Below are 13,613 nucleotides of genomic sequence, written 5' to 3' on the forward strand. Positions count from 1 at the left end.
TTTGGAACTTTTTTTCCTTGCCTGCTAGCACCTAAGGCTTAAGGAAGCCATTCGAACAGTGACATGCATACTAACGTGTATCGTAGAGCTCTTTTCTGAAACGCAAATGGCAACAGGGCTCACACGAGCAAAACACAATCACATACACAAATTTGAATAAAAGCAATTTTGCTCTATCCTTCAGGCTTCTTCATCGACAAGCTATTCCCGGCACTGTGGGAAGCTGGGAGAGAAGGCGAACAGAGCCTCACTCTGCAAAGCAAGTGTGGAAGTCTTCAAGATTCAAAATAAAGGGGCGGAGGGGCTAAGATGTGAGATCCGGAGCCTCGGAGCCTCTGAAGAAAAACCCAGCTTGTTCGCGCTTAGTACTAGCAGCTGGCAGAGGAGCAGGAGTGTCCGGTGCCCAATTACCAAAACCATCCGCTTCGCTTACTCCAGAGCCCAGTGCTAACTTATCTACAAGCAAATCTAACAGAAAATGGAAGCAGGAGTTTTTAAAACAAAGGAAAGACTCCCCGATTTTCCTTTCTTGTGTTCTCCTCTAAGCCTTTCCACATTAAATGGATTGTTGGCGGTTGGCAGAGGAGCGGCGCTATGGCTAAGCGGCCATTGGCTGCCCGGTTCCGGTGATTTGCATATCGGCAGCTATAAAGGCAGAGGCGGCGGGCGGCGACGCAGCTCCAGCTCAGGGAAAGGAGGAGGAGGCGCAGAGTGAGGGCGGGTCCGAGCGTTCTCCGAGACGCAGCTGCAGCTCGCAGACTTCACCCACACAGGGCTCGCGAAGAGTGTGCTCCCGGGAACCTAAGACTCACGCTCCGATCTGCAAAGCGGAGAGGGCTCTAGCTTAGCCTTTCGGAATTACACTCGGGGCTTAGCGGCATGAGTCCTGTGAAGCGCTGGGGCAGCCCTTGCCTTTTCCCCTTGCAGCTCTTTAGCCTCTGCTGGGTGCTCTCAGTGGCCCAGAGCAAGACAGTCCGATACAGCACCTTCGAAGAGGATGCCCCTGGCACGGTCATCGGGACCCTTGCAGAGGACCTGCACATGAAAGTGTCTGGAGACACAAGCTTCCGCCTGATGAAGCAATTCAACAGCTCTCTGCTCCGGGTGCGCGAGGGGGACGGGCAGCTGACCGTCGGGGATGCGGGCCTGGACCGTGAGCGGCTGTGCGGCCAGGCCCCACAGTGTGTGCTGGCCTTCGATGTGGTCAGCTTCTCGCAGGAGCAGTTCCGGCTGGTGCACGTGGAGGTGGAGGTGAGGGACGTAAACGACCATGCTCCCCGCTTTCCCCGAGCCCAGATCCCGGTGGAGGTCTCGGAGAGTGCTCCGGTAGGCACGCGCATCCCCCTGGAGGTGCCTGTGGACGAAGACGTGGGTGCCAACGGGCTACAGAGTGTACGCCTGGCCGAGCCTCACAGCCCGTTCCGCGTGGAGCTACAGACGCGCGCGGATGGTGCCCAGTGTGCGGACCTGGTACTGCTACAGGAGCTGGACCGCGAGAGCCAGGCTTCCTACAGCCTGGAGCTGGTGGCTCAGGACGGAGGGCGACCGCCACGTTCCGCCACAGCAGCCCTCAGCGTGCGCGTGCTAGATGCCAATGACCACAGTCCGGCCTTCCCTCAGGGTGCCGTAGCCGAGGTGGAATTGGCCGAGGACGCACCTGTGGGATCGCTGTTGCTGGACCTGGACGCTGCGGACCCCGACGAGGGTCCCAATGGCGACGTGGTGTTCACCTTCGGTGCCCGCACGCCTCCCGAAGCCCGCCACCTCTTCCGGCTCGACCCCCGCTCTGGCCGCCTCACGTTGGCCGGACAGGTGGACTACGAGCGTCAGGACACGTACGAGCTGGACGTACGGGCTCAAGACCGAGGCCCAGGGCCCCGGACAGCCACCTGCAAGGTCATCGTGCGCATCCGAGACGTCAACGACAACGCTCCCGATATTTCTATCACCCCTCTGGCCGCCCCGGGGGCTCCAGCCGCCTCGCCCTTTGCCGCCGCAGCCGCCGCCGCCGCACTTGGAGGAGCAGACACAGCCTCATCGGCCGGACCCGGGACACAGGAAGCCGGCGCCACCTCGCTGGTGCCAGAGGGGGCCGCGCGCGAGAGCCTGGTGGCTCTGGTCAGCACCTCGGACAGGGACTCGGGCGCCAACGGGCAGGTGCGCTGCGCCCTCTACGGGCACGAGCACTTCCGCCTGCAGCCGGCCTACGCGGGCAGCTACCTGGTGGTGACCGCGGCGTCTTTGGACCGGGAGCGCATCGCCGAGTACAACCTGACCCTGGTGGCCGAGGACCGTGGAGCGCCCCCTCTGCGCACCGTGAGGCCCTACACCGTGCGCGTGGGTGACGAAAACGACAACGCGCCGCTCTTCACCAAGCCAGTCTACGAGGTGTCAGTCCGTGAAAACAACCCTCCAGGTGCCTATCTGGCCACAGTGGCCGCCCGCGACCCCGACCTGGGCCGCAACGGCCAGGTCACCTACAGGCTGGTAGAGGCTGAAGTGGGCCGCTCTGGGGAAGCCGTTTCCACGTATGTCTCAGTAGACCCGGCTACCGGGGCCATCTACGCTCTGCGCAGCTTTGACTATGAGACCCTGCGCCAGCTCGACGTGCGCATCCAGGCCAGCGACGGCGGATCCCCCCAGCTTTCCAGCAACGCTCTGGTGCAAGTGCGTGTGCTGGACCAGAACGATCACTCTCCGATCCTCGTGCACCCGGCGCCGGCCAATGGCTCCCTAGAAGTAGCAGTCCCTGGGCGGACTGCAAAGGACACAGCTGTGGCGCGCATCCAGGCCCGGGATGCGGACGATGGCGCCAACGGAGAACTGGCCTTCGATCTCCTGCAACAGGAGCCTCGCGAGGCCTTCTCCATAGGCCGCCGCACGGGGGAGATCGTGCTCACTGGAGACCTCTCGCAGGAGCCTCCAGGCCGCGTGTTCAGGGCCCTACTGGTCATATCCGACGGCGGCCGCCCCCCTCTCACCACCACCGCAACGGTCAGTTTCGTGGTAACAGCAGGGGGCGGGCCAGCTGCACCGGCCAGTGCTGGGAGCCCAGAGCACTCCCGGCCACCTGGCTCTCGCCTCGCGACATCGGGGCCTTCACTGCAGTGGGACACGCCGCTGATCGTCATCATCGTGTTAGCCGGGAGCTGCACGCTGCTGCTTGCAGCCATCATCGCCATCGCCACCACCTGCAACCGCCGCAAGAAGGAGGTGCGCAAAGGGGGGGCCCTCCGGGAAGAGCGGCCCGGGGCGGCGGGCGGAGGAGCCTCGGCCCCTGGCTCCCCGGAGGAGACCGCCCGGGGAGCTGGGCCCAGGCCCAACATGTTCGACGTGCTCACCTTCCCTGGCAGCGGCAAAGTGCCCTTTGGCAGCCCCGCGGCCGACGCGCCCCCGCCCGCGGTCGCCGCGGCCGAAGTGCCGGGCTCGGAGGGCGGCAGCGCCACTGGGGAAAGCGCCTGTCACTTCGAGGGGCAGCAGCGGCTCCGAGGCGCTCATGCCGAGGTGAGGCCTTCCTTCGGCTGGGCGCCCCCCTCCGTGCTCTGCGGACAGGCTGGGAGAAGGGAGACAGGAGGGGCAAGGGTGGGCTCTTTCAGAGAGATGCTTAACCTGTGGTACTTGTTTTTGTGTGCGTGTGTGTGTCCTGTCCAACCCTTATACCTTCTTCCCCCCATTCCCTACTGCAGCCCTACGGTGCCTCTCCGGGCTTTGGGAAGGAGCCTGCGCCCCCTGTGGCGGTTTGGAAGGGCCATTCCTTCAACACCATCTCTGGCCGAGAAGCTGAGAAGTTCAGTGGCAAAGACAGCGGAAAAGGAGACAGTGATTTCAATGACAGTGACTCCGACATCAGCGGGGACGCTTTGAAAAAGGACCTCATCAACCACATGCAGAGTGGTAAGGATGCTTCTGCCCGGCCCAGCGTGCACCTCCCCTTCCCAACTGGCCCAGGCCAGCGTGCACCTCCCCTTCCCAACTGCTTGCCTCCTCAAAAACCTCAGTTCCCAGACCCTCTTCCTCATCACTCTCTTCAATACTCCAGCCCCAGCCGGACCCCATCCTGCTAGATGTGATACTAGCCATGGAAGGAGGGTATTCTCCTTGTTTCGTGCTGTTGCAGTTTTCCTCCTAGAACAGTGCTACGCTTTACATTATATAAAGTTATCTTTACGAAAAGCATGTGCCTTTAGATTCTTAAACACACCCTCCTCTTCAGCTGCCCCTGACCCTGGCTGACACTCTGCAGATAGAGGCCTACGTGTTCTACCTCAGGAAATCCTTTCTCTTTTTCCTAGGACTGTGGGCGTGCACTGCTGAATGCAAGATCCTGGGCCATTCTGATCGCTGCTGGAGCCCATCCTGTGCAGGACCCAATGCTCACCCGCCTCCTCACCCACCAGCCCAGATGTCAACCTTCTGTAAGAGCACATCCCTGCCTCGGGACCCCCTGCGCAGGGACAATTACTACCAAGCCCAGCTTCCCAAGACAGTGGGGCTGCAGAGCGTTTATGAGAAAGTGCTGCATAGGGACTATGACCGGACAGTCACTTTGCTCTCCCCTCCCCGTCCAGGGAGGCTCCCAGACCTGCAGGAGATTGGAGTACCCCTCTATGAGTCCCCTCCTGGTGGCAGATATGTGTCCCCGAAAAAGGGGGCCAATGAAAATGTGTAATCTTATGCTGCATGTCTTCACACACATATACAGGTCACCCTGAGACGTCCCTAAGTTATTGACCGGTTTCAGTGTTGTATATATAAATATGCGAGATGTGCCTTAAAATGAAGCTGTTGGAAGCTATTTCCAATCACATTGGTACTGTTTGGTATTTGCAAACAAAAAAAAATGTAGTTAATGTAATTTTTATGAAATGTGTGCAGTATTTAATTTTTCTTATCATGCTATTCACTTTAATTTCACTTGTGGCTTGCCATTTTCTTAGTGTTTTTAACCTGTACATTGTGTAATGTAATGTTTGTATATACTGAAATTTTGTTATATTTTTATATAATAAAAGCTAAGTGGAAGTTACTGCCAAAGGATTGTCTGTAAGACAAAAAAAAAAACAAAACAAAACAAAACATGTTGGAATTGCTTAATGGAATTTTATCTTTCACCAGAAACAACCTAATGTTTGAGAAGTTTTGCCTTGCCAAGTCTAACAACTTGTAGATCTTGAGTCTGTGGTAGATTTCAAGTTAATGTTATTTAATTACATTTGGTTCTCTGTAAGCCGTGTCACTTATAAGCACAGTAATAAAGGATTTGTCATGTATTTGAAGAATCTGCTAATTGCTTTTCATGGAGTTGCCTGAAGTCAGACATTCACAAATAATTCCGGTACCAGAATAAAACCCCCTTTCAAGAGCTAATTATTCAGGCATTGTTAGGGTTTCTGGTGATGCTGAGCTTGTGGGATTTGAGATATTGCAAAACCTTCCCTGACAACTAAAACATTTGTTGACTTTGTAAAAATATTTATGACTGCATATGCATCTGCTACTATGGGAAGTTCCTGCCCTGGTTTACCCCTTCAACAACTATCCATTGAGCATTTACCAAATAGTGAAGGAAAGCTAAATTTTAGCCGTTCGTCCTAATTAGGCAAACACTTGTTGAGGTTTCAGCAGAGCCGGGTAACTCCTTTAGGAGCTGGCCTTAAGTTGAAGAGGATCAAGAACCTCTTATTAAGGTGGTAGCATCAAAAAGATGCACAAGTATGAGGGGAAAGGTGCAGTGCTGGAGTGCTTGCTCTGGGTTTGATTCCCCTGCAGTGCAGAAGAAAGGGGGGAGAGGGGACACACATGATGGATGAAATGACACAATGCCTAGGATCTGCTTTAACATATTCAACAGAAAAGTCATGAACCTATATGAAACAAGACTGACAAAATACTACCAACAACTGGCATGGCTGCATGATGGTGTGGTGTGGGTAGGGTGACTCAGAAGGTTTAAGACAGCCAGTAAGTCACCCCGGTGGCACTCGACTTTCGTCCCAGCACTTGGAAGATGGATGCAGAAGGACCGGGAGTTCAAGGCCAGCCTGGGCTACATGAAACCCTGTCTCCAAAATGCAAAAGATAAAAAAGGCACAAAACTATGTATGTCTATGTCTCCTGCGATTTCATTTCAAATTAAAATGAAGATAATAACTTGGCATTTACTGAGGAAGCTTTTCCATATGCAAAGCTCTTCTCAGAGTGTTCTTTGTGAATTTAATCCTCCAACTACCTCCTTGCCCCAGGAACTGTGTGGTTAACCCTACTTTGCAAGTAAGGAAACTGAGGCATAAGCAAGTTAGACAAAGAATGATCGCCATGCTTACATCAGTCCAGGATGAGCATCAAACCCAGATCACTCAGTAAAAGAAAACAATGGAAGACGTTTGCAGAAGGCTCGCTAATTTGAAAGAAACAAAGAGTTGGAAGGAAAAGTTCAACATCTTGCCTTTGCTGCTTGATTACTGTTTAGCCCTTTGTATTTGTAAGTGCCTGTGTTCCTTTATTGCTAATTATAGAGTGAGCCACTGTAATGAATAGAGAATCCCTCAAAGCTGCCTGTTGAAGTCATAATTGAAGCCAGTGGTAGCTCCAAGCTGAACAGCGGGTCATGCACACAAGTGCTTCACCACCCACAGCCTGTGCAAAGTTCAGCAGTTTCTCCCAGCAACCAAACTGCACATGTGCCTGACAGGCTGGCTGCCCAGTCCTCAGGGTCTAAAAGCAAACACCGAACGTTTGTTGGTTACCAACCTCATCTCCCAAGCCAAGAAGACCCATCTCTAGAAGACAGATCCCCAGGGAGATATCCCATGACAAGTGGAGTTTATTCTTGTGGAAGTCCCATCAAATGCAGAGCAGAAGACTCTAACAACATGCTGTCTCTTTGTATTTGATGACTGGAACCTTCAAAATCAAAACAATGAGGGCTGCCAAGATGGCCTAGAAGTGATCTGCTGGAAATGGGCCCTGACAATGGGACCAGGACTTACCCCCGGGTGCATGGACTGGCTTTTTGGAGCCTATTCCCTATGACAGGATACCTTGTTCAGCCTTGGGGTGGGGGGTCGGGCGCTGGTCCTGCCTCAATTAGATGTGCCAGATTTTGTTGGCTCCCCAGGGAGGGCCTTATACCCTCTGAGGAGTGGATGGGAGTTGAGAAAGGAGGAGGTGGGGGATTGGGAGAAGGGAAGGGAGGGGGAACTGGGGTCGGTATGCAAAAATGAAAAAAAAAAAAAAGTTAAGAAAAAAGGCTCAGCAGGCAAAAGTGCTTGCCACCAAGTCTAACAACCTAAGTTTGACTCTCATTCCGCATCTCATATGATGAAGCTGACTCCTATCAGTTGTTTTTCTGACCTCCATACACCCCCCCCCAGCACTCATGTGTCCCCAACACACAAAATTAATAAGTGTAACTTTAAAATTTTCAAAATAAAATAATGGTAGAAACATTTTATTTGTCCAAAACACTGAGATTGGAAACCTCCAGTTTTATTATAATATTCTTTCTTTGAGGGGGAAAAAAGTGTTTTGACAAACAATTCACTCCTTTAAATGATTTACATTAAAAAAAGAGGAAGGTTCTGTTCTAAGGGCCAGCGTGAGAGATGCTTCCTCCTTTTCTCTAGAAGTGTCTACTCCTGATAACATTTTAAAGACAAGGATCTAGAGTGATGTCCCACCGCATACTACCCTACTTCCTGTTGGCTGTTTCCTGTGCCCCCCCCCCACCTCCATTGTTACTCTCAGCCCAGCCCACCCCACCACACACAAGTAGACTTGGGGCGCCTGGCCTCCCCATCTCTTCCATTTTCACCAAGTAGACCAGAGCCCCCTGCATAGCCAACAGTTTACAAACAAGTATGGCTGAAGCAAACACCACATGCAAACTCACAAACCTCTCAGGTCTGTGATTCTCTGGGAGTGGAGGCTCACCACACCTTGGCAGTGAGCACCAGGGCAGGGGATGGCCCTGAGGGAAGAGGAAGGTCACAGAGAATGAGAGCCAAGCGAGACGTTACCTCTTTCACATCTTTGTCTCTGGCTCCATTGGCTTGGGTGCCCTAAACTTCTTCCTATAATAAAATACCCATCAAAGAAACCGCTCCAGAAAATTAAAATGTAAGTGGTTTCAGTATCTATTGGAAAATGCATTCCAAAATAGAGCAAAAACAGGATGCGTGTCTCCAAATGCAAAGATATATGCCTATGGAGAGAAAAATATATATCATCAGGATGAGTTCCATGCTATAATTAGCTAACTATCTGGCTTATTACACTTGGCAAATATAAGCCTTTATCATCTAAAAATCCCATTTTAGAAGGCAAGCACATTCACTTTGGTACTGAACTCAGCAACAACAGTGTAATTGGAATGCAGTAAGTTTGAAAGCAAACTGAAGCAGGGGAAGACAATACTCGACGGACTACTGGGCTCTCCAACAACTCTGAAGAGACCTCAAATAGCTGTCCTCATTTTCAATAGCTATGCAGTAACTCAAAGAGTGTTTATTGTCCCTTTCCTCACAGGGAAACAAACTGCAGTACAGCTGGCAACACGATCAAGAGCAGCTAAGTGAGCAGCAGATAGTAACACACACCAAGCTATTTTCACAGTCACCATTGAAACCTCCATATTACATATGCTCTTTCTGTGTGGTGGGGGGTGGGGGGATGCGGGGTGGGGAGGGTGGAGGAGTGGTGGGGGGATCTTCATTCATTATCAGAGTTAGGACTTTCTCTACAAAACCGCTTTTAAATTTTTCTACATGTCTAACTGAAACTGAATACTCTAACATGGAGATTAGGAAAATGTTAACCCAGTCTGACGCTCAACTGTATTGCCAACACCTCTGACTCAGCATGTGCAAATGAGAATTATTTCCTCTGCTCTGCTGCGATTAACCCCCAACTACCTCCATGGCAATTGTCTAAAGCTCAGTAGGTGGAAGTGTAAACTCAAGCATATAAACATTGTTTTAATACCCTTTCTTTTGTATTTGATGTTTTTGAGAATATTATACATGGGTACTGGATTTACATCATTTCCATCCCTCTCTCTCCCCTAACTCTGCCTGTGTTCATCACACTTTCTTTAAATCCATGATCTCTTCCCATTCCCTTCTTCTGTTGTGTTTGTTACATATATGCATTTATATGTACATATAAATACAATGAGTCCATTTAGCGTTGCTCCTACGTGTATGTGTTTAGGGTGGACTGCTTGGGAATGAATAGCCTTACAAGGAAGCTGGTCCCTGGAAAAGACTGATTCTCCCTCCCTCAGCAGCCATTAATTACATATAGCTATTCACCTAAGAGTGGTAATGCTCCTATTTCATACTCTTAACATCATCTCCTTTGGTGGGGGAGCTGCAGGGTTGAAACAGGGTTACCCTGTATAGCTTTATAGACCAGACTGGCCTGATGGGATTAAAGGCATGTACCACCACCACCCAGCAACCATCTTCCTTTTTTTTTAATTACATTTATTTATTTGTTTGTTTGTTTGTTTTGTATGTGTGCATGTGCCCATTCACATCACTGCATGCATGTGGAGATTGAAGGACAACTTGCAAGAGTTAGTTCTCACTTCCCATCATGTTGGTCCTGGGAATTAAATTAAGGTTGTTGGCTTAGTGGTAAGTACTTTATCTATTGAGCCATCTTGTTGGACCTGATAACCAATCTTTTATCAAGACCTATTGGTTCTAACTTCTGTTATTTAATTATCCTTTCACCCCACTGTGTACAATTCAGTGATTTACCCATATCCGTTCTATAGATGTCCGAGTCTGTCTCAGACACTGTAGCCCTTCAGACACTTTGACAGTGTCTGTCTTAAACACCCACCACTGTAGCTTAAGAAATACCTAGGGCTTCAGACCCCACCTGAAGTCTGTCCAATCTGTGCCCACAGCAGCCTGAACACACTGGGGACTTAAAGCCTCCAATCTCAGTCAATGAGGGAAGCAACTGGCAGAAATACCCACACATTCCCATGACATGGAAGAATCCTACTTTGAGCTCTGTTCCCCTGAGGATTTCCAATTGCTCACCCAGTAACAAACCTTTACTGGTTTTGTAAGGACACCCAACTCCACTCTCCTCATGCCCTCATTAATAGTTTCTGTGATTCCTTCCCAGGTAGACGAACTGTTTCTAGTGTGTGATAATTAATGTTCACTGTCAACTTGACTAGATTTAGAACCACCTAGGACAGTGGTTTTCAACCTGTGGGTCATGACTCCTCTGGGGTCAAATGATCTCACAGTAATCACATATCAGATATCCTACATATCATACATTTGCATTAGTATTCATAACAATAGCAAAATTACAGTTAGGAAGTAGCAATGAAAATAATTTTATAGATGAGGGTTATCACAACATAAGGAACTGTATTAAAGGGTCGATACATTAGGAAGGTTGAGAACCACTGACCTAGGAAACTGACGAGGAAACTCTGTGATGGTATTGCCAGAGATGACTAACTGAAGGAGATCCACCCTGAATGTGGGCAGCATACACCTTGGGTAGGAGGTCTCAATGGATGAAGGGGATGAAAGGAAGAAAACTGGCCGAGTACCAGCTTCTTTGCCTCCTGGTCCACCAGGGTGTGACGTGAGTCACTCTGCCATGTCCTTCTTGTGCTGAGGAATTAAATCCTCCAACATGGTTAGCAGAATAAATCCTTCCTGCCCTGTAAGTTGTCCCCCAGCAAGCTGTTCCCATCAAATATTTTGTTCACAGCAAGGAGAAAGGTACAACCTATTTCCTCAGCACAGCCTGAACTGAGGACAACTGCCCCACTTAACCGCCTTCCATGCAGTCCATGAACCAAATAAGCGTGTATCTACAGTTAAGCTACATCCTCAGCCCTACACTCATGTTTATACATTTTGAGATTGGCCACTACACCAAACCCTTCATTGGTATTACCTCACCCAATCCTCACAACTTTACACTGAGCCATCTCCCATATAGGGGCAGTCAAATCTATCACAGCTCAAATGGACAATGTTTGAAAAGGGAGCTGAAATTAAAATCAGAATCTATCTGTCAAGGAATGAGGTGCCCTTCCCTATTCAAACCTTCATTGCTTCTCCCCTGCATAAACTACTGTCTGTCATCTCTGCATTAATAACCCCCAGCTGCCATACTTCTATCACAAAAGTCTTCTTAATGAGCCCTCTTCCCATTCATCCAATTGATATCCTTATGGCTAAGAATCACCTTTATGATAAAGTTCAAGGTGTTGTCTTTAGCATCCTAGACCTTTCATGCTCTAGACCCTGTCTCTTCCATCAGCCTTACATGATCACCGCTGTCCCCAACATACGGCCCTGCGGTCCTACTGTGCTTCATCTCTCTGAGTGTGACATTCTCTCTCTTTCCCAGACTAGTCTTTTCTTGTTTCTGGTTCATTCTTCTTATCCTCCAGGACAACTCAAAGGTCACTTCATTAGAGAAGGACTCTGCTTAGTAGTTTCCCCAGGTCCCTCTACCAAGTCCCAACCAAGCAAGACTGAGCTCCTTCTGCGTGCTTCCTCAGCATTGACCTAAACTGAAGGCAATTTTTTTCTCCACTTTGTCTCTCTTACCTTTTCAGCCCAAGAAGCCAAAGACTACCTGTGTCTTTCATCTCTGTATCCACAGCACTGGATACACTGGCTGGTAATAACAGGAATTCAATAGAAAGTGATTGCTAAATGGAATTATTCACAAAGCAGATCACAAAAGGTCATGGTGACATATCTTACACAAGAGACTACAACCATAAGTCACTATGTCCCCTGAGTAAGACCCATGCTAAATCCATTTTCAAATCAGATCCACTCATCACATTCAGCATCCCGTGTACCCCGACTGCTCTAATGACTCCAACATCTGCCCTGGCCAAGTCCAAGTGATCTCGTCTGCAAAAAACAAAGCTCTCCAAATTCCAGACTTAATGTTGCAGTATCTCCTCAGACACAACTCCAGAGAGTCCCTGTTTAGAAGGACATATTCATAGAGATTTGGAATAATCTTGCCCATTTTGCTGCCAAATCCACGTAGCCCTTGTTATCCAGATTGCTGGCAAATGTCCTCATTGCTCTGTGCAAGCACAATAAACTATAAAGTGAAAGAAAACATCCAATTGTTTTCTATGCTAAATATTGGATGGTTATCCTAATTCCACTGAAACTTTATGTTACCACATTTCCTGCCCAGAAACTACTTTTTCTTAAAGTAGCTCTAGAAAGGTGAAGGTTTCTGTCTAATGAATGTCACATGATCGTTAGAGGAAGGGATAGGTTACAGTGTGTGGAGGTGGAGTTGGGTGGGGAAGTAAAATTTCATTCCACTTAGTCACTGGCTCTCAGCCATTGCTTGCCCTTCCTGTGATTCATTCTTCTTCGTATCTGCCAAAAGCCCTTAATCACCACCCTCGATAGAGGTCTGACAACAAACTAATGAAGACGCTTAAGCGCCTCCAAGAATGCTAAGGACTAGTCAGCATCCTCTGGTACTAGAGAAATTGACTGTCACCATTCCATCTCTGGTATTCCTACTGGTGTGCATGGTAGCACATCTTCCAAACTATGATGCATGGAAAAGCCTCTTGAAAATCACATTATGCTTAATTGCTGACAAACTTTCAGGTGTTCATATGGGGCTCTAAAATTACTTCAGAAACCCTTCGATTCTTCACTTGATTTTGATGACTGTCAAGTTCCTGGAAAGCGCAGCCAGATGTGCCCATTCCTCTGAAATTCATTTGCTGAGAAAGTATTCTAGGAAGGGTAGAGAAGTAAACAGGGTAGCACAGAAGGGGAAGAAAGCTCTACACAGGTTGTGACCTTGGTTTGCATCTGATCCCCACCTGCAGCTCTAGAGCATAAACTGGCTCTTTACCGTGGGAAGGAGTTAGCCCTTTGGACTCTATGTCAGTTGTTGGCCTCTGCATTGAGGGCTCCATGGGTAAAAGTGGATAGAGCATGAATATATCAGCCATCCTCAAATTGCAATCATCTGGAAGGGTTGCACCTCCATAGAGTACTAGGAGTTCAACCAAGTGTTTATCACACAACAGGCCTGTGATGTGGGGGCCTCAAATTCACATTTTTCCAGTTCATATGTGGCACTAATGCTGTTAACCTGAAGACTAGCTTTGGGAACCTTCTGTAGAAACTAGGTAGTGCTGGGCAAAGTCACTCTTTCTAGCATGCTTGGTTTTGGCTAGATTTCACCCTACATAAAAGTATTCCAGCTGCAGAATATACTCTTCCATTGTTCTCTCCAGTGTGTGTGATTCCTTGATTAGCACTAACATAAAGCATACATGTAATACTCCTGAGTGAAAAAAAACAAAGTCAGGTTGGGGTGTGGAGCTAAGAGGCAAGGCCCTGTCTCATCTAAAAGGCATCACTGCATCTCACCTTTCTCCTTCCCTATCACAGGAAACAGCTTGATGTCTGGGAGAAAGCAAATTCAAATAAGTGTCCCACTATACACATAGGTAGACTGCTTACACAGTGCTGATTAGAACTCGTCAAGAACTAAGCATCTGGAATGTGTTCAGAAAGACTTAGGAAAGGAGATGAATCAATGCAATGTTTCCCGGGGAGGGA

General features: G+C 49.1%; 1 protein-coding gene across 2 annotated transcripts; it reads left to right on the forward strand.

Moving 5' to 3' along the window:
* Positions 1 to 812: 812 nt before the first annotated feature.
* On the forward strand, positions 813 to 5,270 carry Pcdh8 (protocadherin 8). Of its 2 annotated transcripts, none has more exons than XM_051195322.1 (3): positions 813 to 3,504; positions 3,687 to 3,894; positions 4,293 to 5,270. In XM_051195322.1, exons 1-3 carry the CDS (start codon positions 880 to 882, stop codon positions 4,667 to 4,669), a joined length of 3,210 nt encoding a protein of 1,069 aa, XP_051051279.1. In that variant the 5' UTR covers positions 813 to 879; the 3' UTR covers positions 4,670 to 5,270. The 2 variants fall into 2 exon arrangements, with proteins under 2 accessions (XP_051051279.1, XP_051051281.1); XM_051195324.1 differs by having other exon boundaries at positions 813 to 3,213.
* Positions 5,271 to 13,613: the final 8,343 nt, after the last annotated feature.

Source organism: Phodopus roborovskii, unplaced genomic scaffold (genome assembly GCF_943737965.1).
Source record: "Phodopus roborovskii unplaced genomic scaffold, PHOROB, whole genome shotgun sequence".
Classification (NCBI taxonomy): Eukaryota; Metazoa; Chordata; class Mammalia; order Rodentia; family Cricetidae; genus Phodopus; species Phodopus roborovskii.